Genomic DNA, 26463 nt, shown 5'->3' with positions numbered 1-26463 from the left:
GACTTCATAGCTAGTTCCTTTTCTTTTTTATGTTCATTGCAATAGACCCAGTGTTAAAACTGGATCACTTTCCACAGAGAACATCACCACCAGACAGTAATGGCTCCTTTAAAAAAGCAGCCACCATGAACTAAAGCAGTTGGTCCCAACCAGGGGTACTAGGACCAGCGTAAGACCCTTACCAGTATAGACAGGGGAAAGAAAATATATTTTATAATGACGCATGGAACAGAGAAGCTCCTTGAATGGGTGTGGACAATTACTCAACTGTGCATAGGTTTATGAATGAGCCACTGTGCATGCGGTGAATGATTCTGTGATCGACATTCTCTGCGTGATTAACACCTAAGGTTAAAGTTCATCATACACTATCGCGATTTGTTTTTTAAATAGAGCAGTTGTAACTTTTGGGTGGTAATATTGTACATGTATAATATCATTATAAGATATGTATGTACGCAAATAAATGCAAAAAATGCCACGTCTTCACTTACAAAATCAAATGTTGAATATGTGCTATCGCGGCAGGCTGCTCAATCAAGGTCAGGAATACTCGATCACCCTGGACAGCTATCGGCCAAGTAGGGGCATAAACTCTGAATTTCGCACAATTTTATCCGGATAAGTTAAACATTAGGAAGATATTATATTTCTTCCTAACTTGTTTTGATTATAAGGTTATTATGTTTTAGAAAACTATGCGGAAGTAATGGTAATGAAAGATAGCAGGTCTCGCTCATCAAGAAATTGCTAATGTTGTGTGTGACCAGGCAGATAGCTAGCTAGCTAATATTCAGTGGTTGTACAGAAATCTACTGTGTGTATTAAGTACATTTTGAATTTAAAGCTGGCGAGGGTTTGCGGCACTGATAATGAAAGTCGTACTACGACCCAGAGAGTAGAATAGCCACAAGTGGCAGTGAGTTTAACGTAGCATACTAAGCTAACTAGCTAACAATTAGCTGTGCTTTTACAGGACAGGAGGTAGCCACGTATGAACCTCTGTCCAGTCGTAGGTGCCTAATTCCTGCTTGTAATATACTAGCTAAAAAGCGTTCCTTTAGCAGGATATATATTAGATTTTCAAAACAAGTCTTAATCTAGAAGGAGCGCGCGTTTTGGTCCATAGTTCTGAAATGTTATAAACCGGAGCCTCGCGTGCTTCCGGGTTCGATGTTGCATTGAGCAGATGATGAAGCGGATCATCTGGGTGATCTCAGGACTAAACAGAAGGATGATGAAGCTACTGGTCGCCCTCGCTTTGATCGCCTACATTGCCTGTGAGTACAGTATGTCTGCAATACTATTGTATCGGCCTACTGTGTTGCAGTTGCCCAGCTCAATCAATACCTCTTGTGTCTGGTTCTCAGTCTCTCGAATCCAACAACAGGCTTTAATGGCAAGACTAACTTTTGTTTACATTGCCAAAATGGCCTGAACAGTAGGCGGTAGTATCCCACTTATACAATAATCAGGATGACAATAATGCTGGTGATGCTAGTTTTGATGATGGTGGTGGTGACTAGTTATGGTGGTAATGACGATGAAGACAATTCAGGTCTAACGGTCTGAATATTTTCTTCCTGAGTGTCTATGCAATGGAGTATGTGTGCAGTGAGTAGGCTAATATGGGTCTCATCTCAAGTCTCTACTGCTGGAAGGTCAATGGGCAGGGTCAGAGCGCTCTCACATGAATAACAATATAGGTCTAATCAATAGAAGGCTATAGGCCTTGTTATTTCCCCTTCATAGCTCTATGACTGGGAGGGTTGTTTGAGGGTGTGAGCAGAGTACACTAGTCCATTCAGTGATAGAACTGCCAGGGATCTAAAGATGCGATATCATCACTATACTTAGGTCCCCGATATGTATTGACATTCTCACAATTCCTTAAACAGGTTAACATCCACAGAAATTAAACTCTACGTTTTAAAATCACCATTGGCCTCATAGCGAAATTCCTGAGCAGTTTCCTTCATCCCCGGCAACTGAGTTGGGAAGGACGCCTGTATCTTTGTAGTGACTGGGTGTATTGAGACACCATCCAAAGTGGAATTAATAACTTCACCATGCTTAAAGGGATATTCAATGTCTGCTTTTTTATTTTTACCCACCTACCAATATGTTCTTTGTGAGGCATTGGAAAACCTCCCTGGTCTTTGTTGTTGAATCTGTTTGAAATTCACTGCTTGACTGAGGGACCTTACCATTGACTGAGGGACCATCTGTATGTATGGGGTACAGAGTTGAGGTTGTCATTCAAAAATCAAGTTAAACACTATTATTGCACACAGAGTGAGTCCATGGAACTTATGTGACTTGTTAAGCAAATGTTTACTTCTGAACTTATTTAGGCTTGCCATAACAAAGGGTTTGAATTCTTATTTACTCAAGATATTTCAGCTTTAAATACTTAATTTAATTTGTTACCATTTAAAAAAACATAATTCCACTTTAACTTTGTATTGTAGTGTGTATAAACCGGTGGCAAAACTATCTTAATTTAATCCATTTAAAAATGAGTCTGTAACACAACAAAATGTGGAACAAGTCAAGGGGTGTGAATACTTTCTGAAGGCTCTGTATATGTACAGTTGAAGTCGTAAGTTTACATTTAATTTTTTTTTAAATTTCACCTTTAGTTAACCAGGTAGGCTAGTTGAGAACACCTTTATTTAACCAGGTAGGCTAGTTGAGAACACCTTTATTTAACCAGGTAGGCTAGTTGAGAACAAGTTCTCATTTACAATTGCGACCTGGCCAAGATAACGCATAGCAGTGTGAACAGACAACAACACAGAGTTACACATGGAGTAAACAATAAACAATAAACAAGTCAATAACATAGTAGAAAAAAATAATCTATATACATTGTGTGCAAAAGGCATGAGGAGGTAGGCAATAAATAGGCCATAGGAGTGAATAATTACAATTTAGCAGATTAACACTGGAGTGATAAATTATCAGATGGTCATGTACAGGTAGAGATACTGGTGTGCAAAAGAGCAGAAAAGTAAATAAAATAAAAACAGTATGGGGATGAGGTAGGTAAATTGGGTAGGCTGTATACCGATGGACTATGTACAGCTGCAGCGATCGGTCAGCTGCTCAGATAGCAGATGTTTGAAGTTGGTGAGGGAGATAAAAGTCTCCAACTTCAGAGATTTTTGCAATTCGTTCCAGTCGCAGGCAGCAGAGAACTGGAAGGAAAGGCGGCCAAATTAGGTTTTGGCTTTAGGGATGATCAGTGAGATACACCTGCTGGAGCGCGTGCTACGGGTGGGTGTTGCCATCGTGACCAGTGAACTGAGATAAGGCGGAGCTTTACCTAGCATAGACTTGTAGATGACCTGGAGCCAGTGGGTCTGGCGACGAACATGTAGCGAGGGCCAGCCGACTAGAGCATACAGGTCGCAGTGGTGGGTGGTACATACACCTTAGCCAAATACATTTAAACTCAGTTTTTCACAATTCCTGATATTTAATCCTATTAAAAAATTCCCTGTTTTAGGTCAGTTAGGATCACCACTTCATTTTAAGAATAATAGTAGAGAGAAGTATTTCTTTCAGCTTTTATTTCTTTCATCACATTCCCAGTGGGTCAGAAGTTCACATACAAATCGAATCAAAGTTTATTTGTCACGTGTGCCGAATACAACCTTACAGTGAAATGCTTACTTACAGGCTTACTTAAATGCTTACTTACAAAAAAGGTATTAGATGAACAATAGGTAAGTAAAGAAATAAAACAACAGTAAAAAGACAGGCTATATACAGTAGCGAGGCTACATACAGACACCGGTTAGTCAGGCTGATTGAGTTAGTATGTACATGTAGATATGGTTAAAGTGACTATGCATATATGATGAACAGAGAGTAGCAGTAGCGTAAAAGAGGGGTTGGTGGGTGACGGGACACAATGCAGATAGCCCGGTTAGCCATTTTGCGGGAGCACTGGTTGGTCGGCCCAATTGAGGTAGTATGTACATGAATGTATAGTTAAAGTGACTATGCATATATGATAAACAGAGAGTAGCAGCAGCGTAAAAAGAGGGGTTGTGGGGTTCTGAGAAGCCTTTTTATCCTAGACTTGGCACTCCGGTACCGCTTGCCATGTGGTAGTAGAGAGAACAGTCTATGACTGGGGTGACGGGGGTCTTTGACAATTTTTAGGGCCTTCCTCTGACACTGCCTGGTGTAGAGGTCCTGGATGGCAGGCAGCTTAGCCCCTGTGATGTACTGGGCCGTACACACTACCCTCTGTAGTGTCTTCGGCTTGCATGCCTCCCCCTTTTTCTCTAAACATAACGATGGTCATTATGGCCGAACAGTTCTATTTTTGTTTCATCAGACCAGAAGACATTTCTCCAAAATGTATGATTTTTGTCCCCATGTGCAGTTTCAAACCGTAGTCTGGCTTTTCTTTGGCAGTTTTGGAGTAGTGGCTTCTTCCTTGCTGTGCGGCCTTTCAGGTTATGTTGATATAGGACTCGTTTTACTGTGGATATAGATACTTTTGTACCGGTTTCCTCCAGCATCTTCACAAGGACCTTTGCTGTTGTTCTGGGATTGATTTGCACTTTTCGCACCGAAGTACGTTCATCTCTAGGAGACAGAACACGTCTCCTTTCTGAGCGGTATGACGGCTGGGTGGTCCCATGGTGTTTATACTTGCGTACTATTGTTTGTACAGATGAACACGGTACCTTCAGGCGTTTGGAAATTGCTCCCAAGAATGAACCAGACATTTTGGATGTCTACAATTTTTTTTCTGAGTTGTTGGCTGATTTCTTTTGATTTTTCCCATGATGTCAAGCAAAGAGGCACTGAGTTTGAAGGTAGGCCTTGAAATACATCCACAGGTACACCTCCAATTGACTCAAATGATGTCAATCAGCCTATCAGAAGCTTCTAAAGCCTTACTGCTGTCCCCTGGCCATCATTTTCTGGAATTTTCCAAGCTGTTGTAAGGCACAGTCAACTTAGTGTATGTAAACTTCTGACATCTGATAGGCTGATTGACTATAGTTTGTTATCAAGAAATTTGTGGAGTGGTTGAAAAAATAGTTTTTTTTAATGACTCCAAGTGTATGTAAAGTTCCGACTTCAACTGTACTTTCCAACAAACCAGAGAGAGCGAAAATAGAGATTATAATAGACAAGTAATAAGCAGTCAATAAATACACAATGAGTGTACAACTTGGTACTGTACAGTAATGACAACTTGGCTATATAGACAGCGTACAAGTACCAAGTTGTACACTCATTGTGTATTTATTGACTGCTTATTACTTGTCTATTATATCTCTATTTTCGCTCTCTCTGGTTTGTTGGAAAGTAAGTAATAAGAATTTCGCTGTTAGTCTTATTTTTTTATTTTTTTTTACCCCTTTTTCTCCCCAATTTCGTGGTATCCAATTGTTGTAGTAGCTACTATCTTGTCTCATCGCTACAACTCCCGTACGGGCTCGGATACCTTGGTTAGCGCACACTGCGCCCAGCCCGCCACAGGAGTTGCTGGTGCGCGATGAGACAAGGACACCCCAAGCCCTCCCTAACCCGGGCGACGCTAGGCCAATTGTGCGTCGCCCCACGGACCTCCCGGTCGCGGCCGGTTACGACAGAGCCTGGGCGCGAACCCAGGGACTCTGATGGCACAGCTGCGCCACCCGGGAGGCCCCCCGCTGTTAGTCTTCACCCGTAGTTTCACGATGGACTTGACTAATAATATTTGATTTAATTCTATATGTATTGCGATTCGATACTGCGTCTAATTTGATGTTCCAAACATATTGCTCACTATATGTCTGCTGCAGAGAGACCAAAGAGAGCACGAGGAAATGATTTTTGATCAGTCATAGAAATGACATCACTACTGGCTGTAGTAGAACGACTTAATGGTGACTTACTATTAAGTTTTAGTTTGGGTCCTACTTTACTGTCCTTACTTAACAAGCCTTTGTCTGAGAATTCTTACTTCTGTTGTGTACTTGTTGTCATCATGCCAATCCTTTCAAGATCATTTAGGAGAGAGATTTTATTGATACTTTTTCCAGAAGTGCCCCAACTCCGTCAATTCTCTTGCCTGTCGCTGCCCTCCTACGCTCCACTCCTCCTATTGATTTTTCTATAGAGTTGACAAAAATCGACACTGACTCGGTCCTCTGCTCCATTCTCTACAAAATGTCAGATGCCAGTCACAGGGCTCTGGAGCAGAGCAGAGACATCCAGGATTGACGAGACACAACCAGGCTGGCTGCTGTCCCCTGGCCAGCTGTTCACCAGGCTGGCTGCTGTCCCCTGGCCAGCTGTTCACCAGGCTGGCTGCTGTCCCCTGGCCAGCTGTTCACCAGGGTGGCTGCTGTTCCCTGGCCAGCTGTTCACCAGGCTGGCTGCTGTCCCCTGGCCAGCTGTTCACCAGGCTGGCTGCTGTCCCCTGGCCAGCTGTTCACCAGGCTGGCTGCTGTCCCCTGGCCAGCTGTTCACCAGGCTGGCTGCTGTCCCCTGGCCAGCTGTTCACCAGGGTGTCTATCTGGTAGAGGGAAGACAGGGATGTAAAGCTAGTTATAGTTTTTCACATATTTTTAGAGATTTGTTTAGTAGCCTTGGAAGCGTAGGGATTCATATTTTGCCTAAAGTAAAAAGTGTGGCAGTATCTGGGTGTTAATTAGGCTTGTTGTTGTTACACTTGTTTTGTTTTTGCCTCTAGGCCTAATGCACGGCTTTGTTCTCCACAGCTCATGTAAAAAAACAACAACTCTGAATTAAGAGAACATTGGAACCCATCTCATTATAATCACACACCCTGGCGTTTTAAATGGATAAAATTGAAAAAACACACAGTCACATTCACAGAAGAAGATTCATTCAATTATTTTCTTTGAAGATTTATTTTCCAATTAGCCACTGAGTGTGTCCTTTGGCAAGTTGCCAGGGTTTTGGAGGGAGAGTAAAGTCCCAGCTGCTCTTAGGACTAGGGCTGGGCAATCCCTTACAAAAAAAGATTGGCATTTTGAAACTGCAGTAAAAGTGCAGTAACTGCAGTTGAGTCGACTGGTATTTTGGACGCAGTAATTTTGCAGTATAACTGCAGTTACACTGCACTCTTACTGCAAACTTTTTTCGTAAGGGTCATTAGGTTAATTTGGTGCAATGAAGCAATGTATCACAAAAATTAAGTTTGCGTTTTTATGATTGTTTAATTCTTTTTGTTCTCGTCTACTTCTGTGCTGTGCAAACTGTGCGCCTTCCCACTCATACACCGATACCAAATTCCTCCCCCTGACACACAACAACATTGACGAAAGTTCACTTCTTCTTCTCTCACAACAAGCAGTTTCAACTTGCTATTTGAGGTTTGGTCCAACAGAAACGGTGATATGGACACCGAAACACATTAAGACATTATTTTACTGTAATAGAGGAGAAGTTAACTTGTCTAACAATACCCTTTTTATGTCTCAACTCCTAAAATGTAGAACAGGGCTGATCCTACTAAAGCGAGAGTGTCAATAACCATGATTGTGGAAAATTAAGGCTCAGTTTCTGTCGCGCACGGTATTGCTGTACCACGTACTAGAGGTCTGCACTACAATGTACTTACCGCTAGCAGCATTTTAGCCACAGACTTATCTGTCTAGCTGTCTAGTCTGTGTTATATAAATGTGCAATGAGCATAAAAATACGCTTTCATATGAGGAATTGGCAATTCGTTTTCGTTCCGAGAATTAAGCATCTTCTTAATCAGGTAGGTCACTAAAATTTCAACATCTATACAAAGTGAACAGGCCGTGTTGTTCGAACAGTTGAAGATGGACAGGAGGGTGTATTCATAACAGTTAGACTGTTCTACCTTGTTAGCAAGCAAATAGATCCCAAAAAATGAAATTAAGAAATATCAGAACAAGCAATGTCAGAGACTGGAATATAAATACATATACACATGTATATAAAACACTTACTGTACAAAACATTAGGAACACCTAATAGGTGTTGGTATGACCTTAATAATTCCATATCATAGTACCCCCTCCTCCCTGTAGACTGTCTCGTCGTTGTTGGTAATCAAGCCTACTACTGTTGTCTGCAAATATGATGATTGAGTTTGAGTCGTACATGCCACGCAGTCATGGGTGAACAGGGAGTACAGGAGGGGGCTGAGCACGCACCCTTGTGGGGCCCTAGTGTTGAGGATCAGCAAAGTGGAGATGTTGTTTCCTACCTTCACAGCCTCGGTGCGGCCTGTCAGGAAGTCCAGGACCCAATTGCACAGGGGGGGTTGAGAACCAGGGCTTCAAGCTTAATGATGAGCTTGGAGGCTACTATGGTGTTGAATGCTGAGCTGTAGTTGATGAACAGCATTCTGCATAGGTATTCCTCTTGTCCAGATGGGAGAGGGCAGTGTGATGGCGATCACATAGTATATGGACCTAATGGGGCGGTAAGCAAATTGAAGTGGGTCTAGGGTGACAGGTAAGTTGGAGGTGATATGAACCTTGACTAGTCTCTCAAAGCACTTCATGATGACAGAAGTGAGTGCTGCAGGGCAATAGTCATTTAGTTCAGTTACAGTGCCTTGCGAAAGTATTCGGCCCCCTTGAACTTTGCGACCTTTTGCCACATTTCAGGCTTCAAACATAAAGATATAAAACTGTATTTTTTTGTGAAGAATCAACAACAAGTGGGACACAATCATGAAGTGGAACGACATTTATTGGATATTTCAAACTTTTTTAACAAATCAAAAACTGAAAAATTGGGCGTGCAAAATTATTCAGCCCCTTTACTTTCAGTGCAGCAAACTCTCGCCAGAAGTTCAGTGAGGATCTCTGAATGATCCAATGTTGACCTAAATGACTAATGATGATAAATACAATCCACCTGTGTGTAATCAAGTCTCCATATAAATGCACCTGCACTGTGATAGTCTCAGAGGTCCGTCAAAAGCGCAGAGAGCATCATGAAGAACAAGGAACACACCAGGCAGGTCCGAGATACTGTTGTGAAGAAGTTTAAAGCTGGATTTGGATTCAAAAAGATTTCCCAAGCTTTAAACATCCCAAGGAGCACTGTGCAAGCGATAATATTGAAATGGAAGGAGTATCAGACCACTGCAAATCTACCAAGACCTGGCCGTCCCTCTAAACTTTCAGCTCATACAAGGAGAATACTGATCAGAGATGCAGCCAAGAGGCCCATGATCACTCTGGATGAACTGCAGAGATCTACAGCTGAGGTGGGAGACTCTGTCCATAGGACAACAATCAGTCGTATATTGCACAAATCTGGCCTTTATGGAAGAGTGGCAAGAAGAAAGCCATTTCTTAAAGATATCCATAAAAAGTGTTGTTTAAAGTTTGCCACAAGCCACCTGGGAGACACACCAAACATGTGGAAGAAGGTGCTCTGGTCAGATGAAACCAAAATTGAACTTTTTGGCAACAATGCAAAACGTTATGTTTGGCGTAAAAGCAACTTAGCTGAACACACCATCCCCACTGGCAAACATGGTGGTGGCAGCATCATGGTTTGGGCCTGCTTTTCTTCAGCAGGGACAGGGAAGATGGTTAAAATTGATGGGAAGATGGATGGAGCCAAATACAGGACCATTCTGGAAGAAAACCTGATGGAGTCTGCAAAAGACCTGAGACTGGGACGGAGATTTGTCTTCCAACAAGACAATGATCCAAAACATAAAGCAAAATCTACAATGGAATGGTTCAAAAATAAACATATCCAGGTGTTAGAATGGCCAAGTCAAAGTCCAGACCTGAATCCAATCGAGAATCTGTGGAAAGAACTGAAAACTGCTGTTCACAAATGGTCTCCATCCAACCTCACTGAGCTCGAGCTGTTTTGCAAGGAGGAATGGGAAAAAATGTCAGTCTCTCGATGTGCAAAACTGATAGAGACATACCCCAAGCGATTTACAGCTGTAATCGCAGCAAAAGGTGGCGCTACAAAGTATTAACTTAAGGGGGCTGAATAATTTTGCACGCCCAATTTTTCAGTTTTTGATTTGTTAAAAAAGTTTGAAATATCCAATAAATGTCGTTCCACTTCATGATTGTGTCCCACTTGTTGTTGATTCTTCACAAAAAAATACAGTTTTATATCTTTATGTTTGAAGCCTGAAATGTGGCAAAAGGTCGCAAAGTTCAAGGGGGCCGAATACTTTCGCAAGGCACTGTACCTTTTGCATTCTTGGATACAGGAACAATGGTGGCCATCTTGAAGCATGTGGGGACAACAGACTGGGATAGGGACAGATTGAATATGTCCGTAAACACACCAGCCGGCTGGTCTGCACATGCTCTGAGGACCCGGCTAAGGATGCCGTCTGGGCCGGCAGCCCTGCGAGGGTTAACACGTTTAAATGCCTTTCTCACGTCGGCCACGGAGAAGGAGAGCCCACAGTCCTTGGTAGTGGGCCGCGTCGGTGGCACTGTATTATCCTCAAAGCGGGCAAAGAAGGTGTTTAGTTTGTCTGGAAGCAAGATGTCGGTGTTCGTGATGTGGCTGGTTTTCCTTTTGTAGTCCGTGATTGTCTGAAGGCCCTGCCACATACGTGTCTGAGCCGTTGACTTGCGACTCCACTTTGTCTCTGTACTCACATTGTGCTTGCTTGATTGCCTTGCGGAGGGAATAACTACACTGTTTGTATTCGGCCATATTGCCAGTTGCCTTTCCATGGTTAAATGCGGTGGTACGCGCTTTCAGTTTTGCGCATCTATCCACGGTTTCTGGTTAAGGTAGGTTTTAATAGTCAAAGTGGGTATAACATTTCCTATACACTTTCTTATAAACTCACTCACTGAATTAGCGTATACGTCAATATGATTCCCTGAGGCTACCCTGAACATATCCCAGTCTGCGTGATCAAAACAATCTTGAAGCGTGGATTCCGATTGGTCAGACCAGCATTGACTAGTCCTTAGCACGGGTGCTTCCTATTTGAGTTTCTGCCTATAGGAGCGGAGGAGCAAAATAGAGCCGTGGTCAGATTTGCCAAAAGGAGAGCAGGGGAGGGCCTTGTATGCATCGCGGAAGTTAGAGTAACAGTGGTACAGCATTTTGCCTGCGCGAGTGCTACAGATGATATGCTGATAGAATTTAGGTAGCCTTGTTCTCAAATTAGCTTTGTTCAAGTCCCCAGCTATAGTAAATGCAGCCTCAGGATATATGGTTTCCAGTTTGCATAGACCAGTGAAGTTCCTTGAGGGCTGTTGTGGTATCGGCCTGAGGTGGGTTATACACAGCTGTGACAATAACGGAAGAGAATTCTCTTGGGAGATAATACGGTCGGTATTTGATTGTGAGGAATTCTAGGTCAGGTGAACAAAAGAACTTGAGTTCCTGTATGTTGTTACAATTACACCATGAGTCATTAATCATAAAACACACACCCCCCTCTAGCACTTTCAGAATTACTCACTCCAACAGCCACCCACCCACCCAGTCAGCCAGTGTTCGTGTGAGACAGCTTCTTACTGCCCTTGGGAGTCTCATTCAACAACCCATCGCAAAGGATTTTTCCTCTTTCAATTAAAGACATTGTATGCTTCAATCAATATTTGCTTGCACTCGTTCTGGTTGAATGGGTTGTGAATGTGTGACATCGATCACAATTGAGGGTGTTCCTAAGCCACTTTGATCCAGTTGGCACTACAATGGAAGTGTTTTGTCTTTTATTGTTTTGAGCTCTCTCATGTGCGCGCGCACACACACACACACACACACACACACACACCGCTAAGACTTAGGCTAGTCAACGGCTTTGCCCCAGGGTACAAAGTGTGGATTTTCCCTTGGATATCATCTCTCTTGCTCTCTCGCCCTCTCCTACCTCTCCATGTCTCTGCCTTTCCTTTTGAGGCTCTAGTCCATTAGCGTGGAGATCCTGAAGGCCAACTGCTGCTTGTACACTAAGTGGCTGGCTGCGTCAACACATACAGCATAAGCTAGGTTAGCCGCTGGCCATGGTAGAGACTAGAGATGGAGTTAGATCAAGTTCAGGGCCAGCCACTCTACTCCAAGTAGGCCAGATAGATAAGCCCCAGTTGGACGGCAGGTTGGTTGGCAGGAGACACACTTGCCCTGGGTTGTTTATGACTGGAGAGAGAGATGGATAGATGGGTATGGCAGATAAGTATAAGTGACAGTTATTGCTACAGTTTCCTTATTACATCTGGAGTTTGGCTATTTGTAACAGTAGGCTGTTGCTATCTCTCATGTTTCCCTGTTTCCTTCGCTCTGTTTCTCTCTCTCTCTCCTCTCTCTCCCTGCCTGCCTGCCTCAGGCATGCCCTGGCACCAAGACTGGACTAGACTGTGTCTCCTGGTTTTGTGAGGCAGAGAAGCACAAGAGAAGGCTAGAATCGGAGACAGGAGGAGAGCAAACTGCAGGCGAGCTGAATACAGAGTATCCCTGTTCATACGAACAAGGCTATCAAACTGTCACAGGCCACTAGCAGGTCATACTGTAGCAAGGGTGTGTGTGTGTGTGTGCGCCTATATGATACACTCTGAAATTGTTTCTGTAGTTAGATAAGATTAGCGTTTCTGCAACAATATTTTGATGAAATGTAATTTCATCACTGAGAAATTAAGCTAATTGATTGCACCCAAATTGGCCATTTTAATGAATTGGATTCATATAATCGTAAATAAATATAGTACCTAACATCTGATTTGGACCATAATGAGTCCTAATAATGAGGACATGAGGAGTCCAATTACAGTGGGTAACAGAAGTATTTTCACCCCCCTCAGATTTTTTCACATTTTGTTTTGCGTTACAAAGTAGGATTCAATTAAATTTCATTCTGTTTTTTTTTTCTATTTCTATATATATATATTTTTTACAAAATAATACAAATGATCAAAAATATAGTTGTTGCATACGTATTCACCCCCTTTGTTTAGACAAGCCTATTTTAGTTCTGGAGTAAAATTTGCCTAAACAAATCACATAATAAGTTCCATGGACTCAGTATGAAATAATAGGGGTTAACATGACTTTTTAATGACCACCTCTTCCTCTTTCCCCCATTTATACAACAGCTGTGTAATGTTCCTCAGTCAAGTAGTGGATTTCAAGCACAGATTCAACTACAAAGACCAGGGAGCTTTTCGAAAGCCTCAGAAAGAAGGGCAGTGATTGGTAGATGGGTAACAATAACAAGTCAAGACATTGAATATCTCTTTTAAGCATGGTAAAGTTAATAATGTTGCTGTGGAGGATGTATTAAACCACTCAGATACATCAAAGATACAGTCGTCCTTCTGAACTGAGCTCAGGACTGGAAGGAAAATGCTCAGGGATGTCCATGATGATGATGATTGGTGATTTTAAAACGGCTACAGAGTTCAATGGCTGGGATGGGAGAAAACAGAATGGATCAACAACATTGTAGGGACTCCACAATAATGACCTAAATGACAGAGTGAAAAGAATGATAAAAATATGCAAAATCCTGTATGCAACAACACTTTTTGCCCTAAATGCAAATTATTGTTATTTTTTTCCTTTTTTCCCTTGAACCTTTATTTAACTAGGTAAGTCAGGAAAGGAAATGCAAACAAATCCTTATGTTTGGGGCATGCTTGACATTGGCATAGAATGGGGAGTCGTTCAGGATAAAAAGAAACGGAATAGGGCTAAGCACAGGCAACATCCTAGAGGAAAACCTGGTTCAGTCTGCTTTCCACCAGACACTGGGAGATGAATTCACCTTTCAACAGGACAGTAACCTAAAGCACAGGCAACATCCTAGAGGAAAACCTGGTTCAGTCTGCTTTCCACCAGACACTGGGAGATGAATTCACCTTTCAACAGGACAGTAACCTAAAGCACAGGCAACATCCTAGAGGAAAACCTGGTTCAGTCTGCTTTCCACCAGACACTGGGAGATGAATTCACCTTTCAACAGGACAGTAACCTAAAGCACAGGCAACATCCTAGAGGAAAACCTGGTTCAGTCTGCTTTCCACCAGACACTGGGAGATGAATTCACCTTTCAACAGGACAGTAATTTACAACACAAGGCCACATCTACACTGGAGTTTCTTACCACCAAAGTTACAGATTTGACTTATATCTGCTTTAAAAATCTATTGCTGTCTAGCCATGATCCCCCACAGTTTAGAAACAAACAAGATCAGCATTCCTGCAACATTATCTTGTAGAAATGTATTTTGAACTCGGAGAAACTAAGCTAATTGATTGCACCTCAATTGGCCATTTTAAATGAACGGATTCATTGAATATTCAATAATTATAGTATCGAACATCCGATTTGGACCAAACTTTTTTCCAACAATGAGTAAGACATGAGGAATCCAAATAAGTGGTCAAAACACCACAAACCCCATGCCAATACTACCCCATCAACAGATATATTAGTGTCAGCTCTATATGTTTGACAAGTAGCATGGAGCTGCAGCTCCAAGTATTGTTTCTTTGTCCTATAGTGTATTCAGAGAATTTGGTGCTGGTTTGTATTCCCCTATTCAGAGAGAGTTGTAGACATCTATGTATAGTAATAGGAGAATGTGGACGTACGAAACCACTAAACCAGAACACTAAGCCAACACCATGTCATGGTGTGGAAGGTCATTTTGAAAAGCATCTTTTTTAGTTAATGTTTTCTTCCCCTTCTCTCATCCTTCATTGTAGCTGTCTGGGGAACCTACACCAATATGAGGTACAGTATGCTTTAATGACGATTTCCGTTCTTCATAAAACAAATGCATGGGTACCATGCACTTACTACACTGTCTGTCCCCTCTTTCATGCCATTCCTTTCCTATCCATTCTGTTGTAATCCATTAAACATGTTTCTCTACACGCTTTACTCCCTTCACCCTTAATTGCATTGGATAGACTCAAAACACACTCAACAACCCAGGTCTGTAAGGGAGTTATACTAAGTCTCAACAATCTTTTTTTTTACATTAGATGGAATACACCAAAAGCACTTTAAATTATTTTTATCCTGGATACTAGTGTTCATGTTTTGATTCTTATAGCTTGTAATCGGGGTTGGAATTAGACTGTAAACAGAACATGAGTTGGCTTAGCTAGCCAATTAACCATGTTATATCACTGAGTTGGTTGTTGATGTGAGCAACCAGGTGAGCTACTGTTTGATATATAAATGGACAAAGGAGAGAGAAGAGCAACCATGTAGGACCAGCAGTGCAGATTATATAACTAGGGGTGTAGAAAGCACACTCAGGGATGCACTCTGGGTTTCCCTGTTTTTCTGTCTTCTTATGTTCTCTCTATCTCTGTCTCACTGTGGGTCTCTCGCTCTTTCTCTCAGTCTCTGTCTCCTTCTCCTGATCCATGTGCGTTCATAGCCTTTGTGTGTGTGTGTGTATTATGCGTGTCTGATTCTTAGGTGTGTCTGTGGGTCGGTCCGAAGTCAGGGATGGAAAGTTGCACTGTCATGCCGAGGGGAGGGTGATGTGGGTCTTTCACTGTGATTTGACATGTGCCTGTTGCGGTGATCATCTTACCGCCACCCTGGCAGTCAAGATTCGTGACCGCAGTCAAATTCCATGTGACCGTTGAGTCACGGTGATCTCCTCTTATGCACTCTGGACTTGTGTTGGTAGCACCCAACTTGCTAACGACCGTCAGGTCGCTAATGGTCTGGTACTCAGCGCTCTATTTTCCCTCTAACCACTCTGAAATCAATGGAAATACAATGGAAAATCACATGAAACACTTATCATCAAAACAGTATAATGCTTTTAAAACCCTCACTGTGATGATCAATTTGAAGAGGTTGAAACATAGTTATTGTGGATGTTGTTTCAAAGCCTAACACAGCCGAAATAGACAGCTCTTTCAAAAGTGATGACTAATTCAAACACCCATATGCATGTTAGAGCTTCTGCATAGGCTTATACACTGGGTGTACAAAAGGAATTGTCTGAAGAGCTCCGTTCTCCAGATCTGTGCCACCGACACAATCCTGTCTCGGCGCTCTACGTACAATTCCTTCGACCTCATGGCTTGGTTTTTGCTCTGACATGCACTGTCAACTGTGGGACCTTATATAGACAGGTGTGTGCCTTTCCAAATCATGTCCAATCAATTGAATTTAACACAGGTGGAATCCAATCAAGTTGTAGAAACATCTCAAGGATGATCAATGCAAACAGGATGCACTGAGCTCAATTTGGAGTCTCATATCAAAGGGTCTGAATACTTACAGTGCCTTGCAAAAGTATTCACACCTTGGCTTTTTTCCTATTTTGTTGCATTACAACCTGTAATTTAAGTGTATTTTTATTTCATGGAATGGACATACACAAAATAGTCCAAACATTTAAATGTCTTGGAATGGCCTAGTCAAAGCCCAGACCTAAATCCAATTGAGAATCTGTGGTATGACTTAAAGATTGCTGTACACCAGCGGAACCCATCCAACTTGAAGGAGCTGGAGCAGTTCTGCATTGATGTGCCAAGCTTATAGAGACATACCCCAAGAGATTTGCAGCTGTAATTGCTGCAAAAGGTGGCTCTACAAACTATTGACTTTGGGGGGTGAATAGTTATGCACGCTCAAGTGTTCTGTTTTTTTGTTGTTGTCTCATTTCTTGTTTGTTTCACAATAAAACATATTTTGCGTGGTAGGCATGTTGTGTAAATCAAATGATACAAACCCCCCCCAAAATTATATTTTAATTCCAGGTTGTAAGGGAACAAAATATGAAAAATGCCAAGGGGGGTGAATACTTTTGCAAGCCATTGTATGTAAATAAGTTATCTTTTTATTTTGAGTACATCGCTTTTGTCATTATGGGGGTATAGTGTATCGATTGCTGATTATTTATGTGGCTGTAACGTAACATAATGTGGAAAAAAGGAGAGAAAGAGGGGGATTGGAGGGAGAGAGAGACGGGGATTGGAGGGAGAGAAAGAGGGGGATTGGAGGGAGAGAAAGAGGGGGATTGGAGGCAGAGAAAGAGGGGGATTGGAGGCAGAGAAAGAGGGGGATTGGAGGGAGAGAAAGAGGGGGATTGGAGGCAGAGAAAGAGGGGGATTGGAGGGAGAGAAAGAGGGGGATTGGAGGGAGAGAAAGAGGGAGATTGGAGGGAGAGAAAGAGGGGGATTGGAGGGAGAGAAAGAGGGGGATTGGAGGCAGAGAAAGAGGGGGATTGGAGGGAGAGAAAGAGGGGGATTGGAGGCAGAGAAAGAGGGGGATTGGAGGGAGAGAAAGAGGGGGATTGGAGGGAGAGAAAGAGGGGGATTGGAGGGAGAGAAAGAGGGGGATTGGAGGGAGAGAAAGAGGGGGATTGGAGGGAGAGAAAGAGGGGGATTGGAGGGAGAGAAAGAGGGGGATTGGAGGGAGAGAAAGAGGGGGATTGGAGGGAGAGAAAGAGGGGGATTGGAGGGAGAGAAAGAGGGGGATTGGAGGGAGAGAAAGAGGGGGATTGGAGGGAGAGAAAGAGGGGGATTGGAGGGAGAGAAAGAGGGGGATTGGAGGGAGAGAAAGAGGGGGATTGGAGGGAGAGAAAGAGGGGGATTGGAGGGAGAGAAAGGGGGGGATTGGAGGGAGAGAAAGGGGGGGATTGGAGGGAGAGAAAGGGGGGGATTGGAGGGAGAGAAAGGGGGGGATTGGAGGGAGAGAAAGGGGGGGATTGGAGGGAGAGAAAGGGGGGGATTGGAGGGAGAGAAAGAGGGGGATTGGAGGGAGAGAAAGAGGGGGATTGGAGGGAGAGAAAGGGGTGATTGGAGGGAGAGAAAGGGGTGATTGGAGGGAGAGAAAGAGGGGGATTGGAGGGAGAGAAAGAGGGGGATTGGAGGGAGAGAAAGAGGGGGATTGGAGGGAGAGAAAGAGGGGGATTGGAGGGAGAGAAAGAGGGGGATTGGAGGGAGAGAAAGGGGGTGATTGGAGGGAGAGAAAGGGGGTGATTGGAGGGAGAGAAAGGGGGTGATTGGAGGGAGAGAAAGAGGGGGATTGGAGGGAGAGAACGAGGGGGATTGGAGGGAGAGAAAGAGGGGGATTGGAGGGAGAGAAAAGGGGGGATGCAGGGCGAGGAATAAGGGGATGAGGGGGTGGAGGAAGCAAATGATGCAATATAGGGAAGGAGAGGAAGTGGAGGAGTAAAGGGGGGTGGACAGACAGTCAACCAGACACAGACAGAAGGGGGAGAGGAGGTGGAGGAGTGGGGGACAGACAGACGGGGGAGAGGAGGTGGGGGACAGACAGACGGGGGAGAGGAGGTGGAGGAGTGGGGGACAGACAGACAGACGGGGGAGAGGAGGTGGAGGAGTAGGGGACAGATAGTCAACCAGACACAGACAGAAGGGGGAGAGGAGGTGGAGGAGTGGGGGACAGACAGACGGGGGAGAGGGGGACAGACAGACGTACGGAGGCAGCGTGGGTACCTAAAAGCGGGCTTCCTGTGGTGAGCTATTGACTCTGGGCTGAAGTGATTAGAGTTTCATTCGTGCCTCACTGTATGTCTATCTCTCTAGATCCATACAGGAACATGGAGAGATGAAGATTGAGGAAAGAATTGACGAGGTGAGTTCTCTCTTCTTCACTGTTTTTCCCATCATGCAATGTATGATCAATATGAAAAATATGTCCCCAGCACAAAATCCTCCATCACAGTACACACACACACACACACACACACACACACACACACACACACACACACAGTGTACACAGTGTACACACACACAGTGAACACACACAGCACACACACACACACAGTGTACACACACACAGTGTACACACACACACTGACATGACTCTGTGTGAAGGCATTTTAATTCATACTGAGGTGTTCAAACATCTTGCTACTTTTCTCGTTGTGCTGCGAAGTTCAGTTTTTATCCTCTTTATCTGTCTCTTTGTTATATTTACCCTGAAGGCCCAAACACCCGCTGAGGTAGAGCTGTAAATGATGCCGATATAGACAGACTGACAGGCCCAATGGGAGGCATTACAAGTGATGATTTAGAGCAGGAATGGATGTCTGGAGACTCCTCCTCCTGGCAGGCCACACACAGCTGTTCCAGCTCAGCACTAAACACACCTGATTCTAGTTGTCCTGTATACTGGACACCGTGTCACCCTGGGATGTGTTTAGCAATGTGTACGGTTTGTTACGACAAGTGGATTGGCTATCACTGTGCGGGAGAGAGAGAATTATCAGTCTGTTACTGAATCAAAATGGCATCTTTATCTCTGTCAATTTCCTCATTAGAATAGGGCTCTTTTGTATCTTACGGGTTCAAAGTGGCTCTGAAGACCCATTTCTGGGTGTCTGCGCAGGCTTTTATCCAGGGTGACATTTCTCCCCAGACACACTGATCTCTGATTAGACGTCTCACGCCAATGGGGGGGGGGGGGGGTGTTGTTGTCTGGGAATGTAACAAGCAAAACTGTGTGTGCGCGCGCGTACAATGCAAGCTTAAGGGAATACAACAAACTAAATGATTGATGTGTCACTTAGTCTTGTCGTCGGGTGCGTTTTGTAAACCCGACAGGCAAAACAGTTCCACATGACATCACTCCTCAGCAGATGAGCATTACCTTTACACTGTGTGTGTCCTTACAGCAGGATAATACCATGGTAACACATTATCCCTGCAGGATCAGTCTAATCTGTCTTTATATTCTTCTCTCTTTCTATCTCTCTTTCTCACAGGCAGTTGCTCCCCTCAGAGAGAAGATCCGGGATCTGGAGCTGAGGTATGTCAGTTTCATCACACACCTGCAGGCAAACACACGTGCACACAAACGCAAGTAAACAAACAAACACACACACACACACACACACATTAAATCAAATGTTATTGGTCACATACACTTATTTATCAGATGTTATTGTGGGTGTAGCGAAGTGCTTGAGTTCCTAGCTCCAACAGTGAAATAATATCTAACAATTCACAACAATGCACAAATCTAAAAGTAAAAGAATGGAATAAAGAAATATATAAATATTAGGACGAGCAATGTCAGGACGGCATTGACTAGAATACAGAATAATACAGTATATACACGCACACACACACACACACGCACGCGCAGAGTTAATCTCCCAGCAGTGGAATGCTTATTCATAACTGGTCTGCTGTGCTGCAGATGCTCCATATCTTACACAGGCAATCTGCAGTTCCAACAATAATAATGCAGATCACCCCGCCTCAGTTTTGGTAAACAGCTATTATAATATTTCATATATAGTAATACATAAATGGAGCTATGGGTGTCTCCGAGAGAGAGGGACTGTGTCTCCGAGAGAGAGGGACTGTGTCTCCGAGAGAGAGGGACTGTGTCTCCGAGAGAGAGGGACTGTGTCTCCGAGAGAGAGGGACTGTGTGTCTCCGAGAGAGAGGGACTGTGTGTCTCCGAGAGAGAGGGACTGTGTGTCTCCGAGAGAGAGGGACTGTGTGTCTCCGAGAGAGAGGGACTGTGTGTCTCCGAGAGAGAGGGACTGTGTGTCTCCGAGAGAGAGGGACTGTGTGTCTCCGAGAGAGAGGGACTGTGTGTCTCCGAGAGAGAGGGACTGTGTGTCTCCGAGAGAGAGGGACTGTGTGTCTCCGAGAGAGAGGGACTGTGTGTCTCCGAGAGAGAGGGACTGTGTGTCTCCGAGAGAGAGGGACTGTGTGTCTCAGAGAGAGAGGGACTGTGTGTCTCAGAGAGAGAGAGACTGTGTGTCTCAGAGAGAGAGAGACTGTGTGTCTCAGAGAGAGAGAGACTGTGTGTCTCAGAGAGAGAGGGACTGTGTGTCTCAGAGAGAGAGGGACTGTGTGTCTCAGAGAGAGAGAGACTGTGTGTCTCAGAGAGAGAGGGACTGTGTGTCTCACAGAGAGAGAGGGACTGTGTCTCACAGAGAGGGTGTGTGTGTGTGTGTGTGTCAGAGAGGGTGTGTGTGTGTGTCAGAGAGGGTGTGCGTGTCAGAGGGTGTGTGTGTGTGTGTTTCTGAGACACTGGAGGTGGCAGAACGGAGTGGTTTGGGTGTAGGGTTTGAGCATAGCCTGAAGGTAGGGAGGGTCAGTTTCTCTTGCACCGTGGTCTTGTTGTGGATGTGAGCTTGAACTGGTAGCCAGTGGAGTGTGCAGAGTGACATGGGGTTACTTTGTAAGGTTGAACACCAGGAAGGCTGTCGCGTTCTGGAGTTGCAGAGGTTTGATGGCACAAGGTAGCTCAGGGAGCCCAGCCAACAGAGAGCTGCAATAGTGTAGACGGGAGTTGACCAAATCTGCGCCGCTTCCTGTGTGAGGTAGGGTCCTACTCTGCGGATGTTGTAGAGCATGAACCTGCAGGAGCAAGTCACAGCTTTGATGTTTGCAGAGAATGACAGGGTGTTGCATTTCGCTACACTCGCAATAACATCTGCTAACCATGCGTATGTGTATGTGAACAATGAAATTTGATTTGTTGCCCAGAGCCCAATGTTCTGTTTCTCTAGAGAGAAATTGGATCATTCACGAGAGAAATCAAATCAAGAACTATGTAAGAGAGTTGTAGTTTTCATTAAGCAAAATATTCAACCTAGCTCATTGCAGAAATGTGGTAATTAACTACAATGACCATAATCCATTTCGCCCGTTCTTTCAGGCTTGGACAGAGACTTTTACAACTACAACGTTAGGTTTGATGCACACAGACCACATGAGAGAGGAACATGCACAACACAACAACGAGAAGTAGGGATACAGTTTTTTTAAAACTTTTTTATTTTTAAATTCCCCTTTTAATTTTGTAATTAAAAAAAAAAAAAGTTTTATTTTACTTTCATGTAAACTAGGCAAGTCAGTTAAGAACAAATTCTTATTTTCAATGATGACCTTGTCAGCTCAGGGATTCGATCTTGCAACCTTCCGGTTACTAGTCCAACGCTCTAACCACGAGGCTACCCTTCCGCCCCAATTGTACATCCTGCAAGAGCGAAATGCGTCCGTCTAGCGATGTTTCTGCTGCAGAACATGTCATCTTTGCAAAACAACGGCCACCCAACTGATACAAATAATCATGATATAGTCTTGTTCTGTCAAATAAGCCTACTTTGCTGTTTGCATTTCATTTAGAAGGTTTATGGGAAATGTGTTTCTGCCTACCCACAAGATGCCAGGTTGGAACACATGGAAAAACGCATGTACTTTCTTTCAGATTAGATTGGCAAGCTACTCACAGTGGGGATATGAGTTACTCGTAGCTCGCGTTCTACCTGTTGGAGGCCCCTGATCTAGGAGCATGAGAACAAGAGGAGAGAGGGTCAGCTTTGGCAGTGCAGGTCTCCATGATCTAGGAGCATGAGAACAAGAGGAGAGAGGGTCAGCTTTGGCAGTGCAGGTCTCCATGATCTAGGAGCATGAGAACAAGAGGAGAGAGGGTCAGCTTTGGCAGTGCAGGTCTCCATGATCTAGGAGGAGGAGAACCAGACGAGAGAGGGTCAACTTTGGCAGTGCAGGTCTCCATGAACTAGGAGGATGAGAACAAGACGAGAGAGGGTCAGCTTTGGCAGTGCAGGTCTCCATGAACTAGGAGGATGAGAACAAGAGGAGAGAGGGTCAGCTTTGGCAGTGCAGGTCTCCATGAACTAGGAGGATGAGAACAAGAGGAGAGAGGGTCAGCTTTGGCAGTGCAGGTCTCCATGATCTAGGAGGATGAGAACAAGAGGAGAGAGGGTCAGCTTTGGCAGTGCAGGTCTCCATGATCTAGGAGGATGAGAACAAGAGGAGAGAGGGTCAGCTTTGGCAGTGCATGTCTCCATGATCTAGGAGGATGAGAACAAGAGGAGAGAGGGTCAGCTTTGGCAGTGCATGTCTCCATGATCTAGGAGGAGGAGAACCAGACGAGAGAGGGTCAGCTTTGGCAGTGCAGGTCTCCATGATCTAGGAGGATGAGAACAAGAGGAGAGAGGGTCAGCTTTGGCAGTGCATGTCTCCATGATCTAGGAGGATGAGAACAAGAGGAGAGAGGGTCAGCTTTGGCAGTGCATGTCTCCATGATCTAGGAGGATGAGAACAAGAGGAGAGAGGGTCAGCTTTGGCAGTGCAGGTCTCCATGATCTAGGAGGATGAGAACAAGAGGAGAGAGGGTTAGCTTTGGCAATGCGTAGAACCTCCATGACACAGAGGAGAGTAGTCTCAGTTGAGTGACCCGTCTTGAAGCCTGACTAGTTAGGGTCAAGAAGATCATTCTGAGAGAGTTGTTCAAAGACTGAATGCTCAACTATTTTAGACAGGAAAAGAAAGGGATACCGGTCTGTTTGTGTGAATCTGCAAACTAAATCCCTGTGAGAATAGTAGGTATTCTACCCTAAATCATTCTGGACGATAGTAGGTGTAAATGTTAATATTGGGGTAAGATCATGTTGGAGTTTGGTAACAGATAGCGGTGTTGATGTATCTTTCTGTCATTGGGGTGTGTGTGCCCCCCAAGTCCCCTCTGCAGTGTAGTCTCTTGAGGCGGAGAGATCTGATTCCACTAACTAGGTTATTAGGTGTGAAGGACAAACTTGGTCTTAGCTCACACTGCTCCATCTATAAGAGCATACCTGTTCATCACAGCCCTCCAGACACATTGTCCAGTCCTTGAGTTGGGCTCTGTACCTCATTACAACCTCAATGAGATTTACCTGTGAAGTTATAGTCACTTACCTCCTTCTATTTCCTTCAGACTCACTCCACTCACTCCACTCACTCCACTCACTCACTCACTCACTCACTCACTCACTCACTCACTCACTCACTCACTCACTCACTCACTCACAAGTGAATGAATGAATGCACACACACACATACAGAGAGACACAAACACACTAGGTTTGGTCAGTATCCAGATTTTCATACCTTCATAATGACCTTGTGCCATATCGGGATATTCGGTAATAACGACACTGAACACAAAATGCGCTATTTTCAACCACCAATGAGCCTTCAAGAATCTAAAAGTTAGCAATGCTAACAAGCACTTGTAAAATCCCACAGAGAACGCTAAATGCTAACAAGCACTTGTAAAATCCCACAGAGAAGGCTAAATGCTTACAGTCTCTGGCCTAAAGTAATTGCAGGACAGGCATTCCAGGTCAAATTTATACAAGTAACTTAAAAAAAATGCTACTCACAGTTTGCTGCACGGACAAAACCAATATTAGACCGCAAGGCTCTTGATCCAGGAGGGGTTCTCTGATGATACCTTGACACTTGAGTTTAGAACATGTGTCAAACTCATTCCACAGAGGGCTGAGTGTCTGCGGTCTTCTCTCCTCCTTGGACTTAAAAAAAAAAAATACAAAATGAAATAAGGTCACTAGTTATTACGTAACTCCCCTCACCTGGTTGTCTGTCTTAATTGAAAGGAAAAAACAAAAATCCGCAGACACCAGGCTCTCCATGAAATGAGTTTGACACCCCTGTTTTAGAAGAAGCTAACCACTTAGCTAGATATCTAACTATTTACTAAATTAGCATACCAAATGCACAATTGCAGAGCATTTATCACATTTTCATACAGTTAACTTAATAGTTATAAGATATCTAGCAGGCAAACATTTAGTTGTGAACTCTATACTGTAACTAGATCACATGCCGAGTGTTGCACAACAGTGAGTGACTAGCAAGGCTCCGGCCTCTCGTTGTTGTGTGCTTGTAAACAAACACTATGTGACTGGAGACTACCAGTACGCTTCATTATGAACAATGATGTGACAGGTGAAATGAAGAACGCAATCTCATAATGTATTGCACAAGTTGACTGTAGGAATTTACTTCACATGACTGGGAATACAGATATGCATCTGTTGGTCACAGATACCTTAAAAAAAGGTAGGGAGGTGGATCAGAAACCCAGTTAGTATCTGATGTGACCACCTTTCGCCTCATGCAGCGCAACAGATCTCCTTCACATAGAGTTGATCAGGCTGTTGATTGTGCCTTGTGGAACGTTGTCCCACTTCTCTTCAATGGCTGTGTGCAGTAGCTGGATATTGGCGGGAACTGGAACACGCTTGTCGTATAAGTTGATCCAGAGCATCCCACACATGCTCAATGGGTGACTGGTGAGTGTGCAGGTCATAGAAGAACTGGGCCATTTTCAGCTTCCAGGAATTGTGTTCAGATCCTTACGACATGGGCCATGCATTATCATGCTGAAACATGAGCTGATGTTGGCAGATGAATGGCACAACATTGGGCCTCAGGATCTCGTCACGGTATCTCTACATTCAAATCGCCATTGATAAAATGCAATTGTGTTCGTTGTTCGTAGCTTATGCCTGCCCATACCATAACCCCACTGCCACCACGGGGCACTCTGTTCACACAACGCCATACACGTGGTCTGCGGTTGTGAGGTGGGTTGGACATACAGCCAAATTTTCAAAAATTATGGTAGAGAAATTAACATTAAATTCTCTGGCAACAGCTCTGGTGGACATTTCTGCAGTCAGCATGCCAATTGCACACACTCTCAACTTGAGACCTCTGGCATTGTTGTGTGACAAAACGGCACATTTTAAAGTTGCCTTTTGTTGGCCCCAGCACAAGGTGCACCTGTGTAAACAGCATGATCATTAATCAGCTTCTTGATATGCCACATTTGTCAGGTGGATGGATTATCTTGGCAAAGGAGAAATGCTCACTAACAGGGAAGTCAACACATTAGTGAAACATGGGACCAACTCTACATGTTGTGTTTATTTTGGTTCAGTGTAGTTTCAACGTTATTGACAGTTTTGAAAAACCGTGGCTATTTACAAATACCCTAGTATACGGTATACCGCCTAACTCACACGCACGCACGCACACACACACACAGAGAGAGTCATCAGAAGGTCCCCAGGCATGATTAATCATGGAACTAAATATATATTTGGATATATTGAAGCAACATCTCAAGGCTTCAGTCACGACACACACTGCTCCCTGTCACAATCACACTGCTCCCTGTCACAATCACACTGCTCCCTGTCACAATCACACTGCTCCCTGTCACAATCACACTGCTCCCTGTCACAATCACACTGCTCCCTGTCACAATCACACTGCTCCCTGTCACAATCACACTGCTCCCTGTCACGACACACACTGCTCCCTGTCACGACACACACTGCTCCCTGTCACGACACACACTGCTCCCTGTCACGACACACACTGCTCCCTGTCACGACACACACTGCTCCCTGTCACAATCACACTGCTCCCTGTCACAGACACACTGCTCCCTGTCACAGACACACACTGCTCCCTGTCACAGACACACACTGCTCCCTGTCACGACACACACTGCTCCCTGTCACGACACACACTGCTCCCTGTCACGACACACACTGCTCCCTGTCACGACACACACTGCTCCCTGTCACGACACACACTGCTCCCTGTTTAATTTCTGGAATGTTTATCCTGATTTCCAGTTTCTCTCAGAAATACCCCCCTGTGAAGTTCCTCTCGGAGAAGGATCGGAAAAGGATTTTGGTGAGT

At 44.2% G+C, this 26463-nt stretch overlaps 1 protein-coding gene across 3 annotated transcripts in view; it reads left to right on the top strand.

Moving 5' to 3' along the window:
* The first annotated feature begins 295 nt into the window (after positions 1 to 295).
* The window catches only part of uxs1 (UDP-glucuronate decarboxylase 1), a 97293-nt gene continuing 71125 nt past the window's right edge, over positions 296 to 26463 (top strand). For 2 of the 3 annotated variants that reach the window (XR_016494854.1, XM_036975115.2), the window contains exons 1-5: positions 296 to 1280; positions 14677 to 14704; positions 18496 to 18544; positions 19680 to 19723; positions 26397 to 26457. Coding sequence is in view for 2 of the 3 variants with exons in the window: in XM_036975115.2 (XP_036831010.1) it covers positions 1190 to 1280; positions 14677 to 14704; positions 18496 to 18544; positions 19680 to 19723; positions 26397 to 26457 (273 nt within the window). In the remaining variant the exon portion in view is untranslated. The remainder of the gene's footprint in view (positions 1281 to 14676; positions 14705 to 18495; positions 18545 to 19679; positions 19724 to 26396; positions 26458 to 26463) is intronic. The other variant, XM_090230344.1, reaches the window with a different exon arrangement.

The sequence above is a fragment of the Oncorhynchus mykiss genome, chromosome 3, assembly GCF_057628025.1.
Source record: "Oncorhynchus mykiss isolate SJ-2025 chromosome 3, ASM5762802v1, whole genome shotgun sequence".
NCBI lineage: Eukaryota > Metazoa > Chordata > Actinopteri > Salmoniformes > Salmonidae > Oncorhynchus > Oncorhynchus mykiss.
The sequence above is the reverse complement of the archived record's forward strand: the minus strand, read 5'-3'. Positions and strand labels throughout refer to the sequence as shown.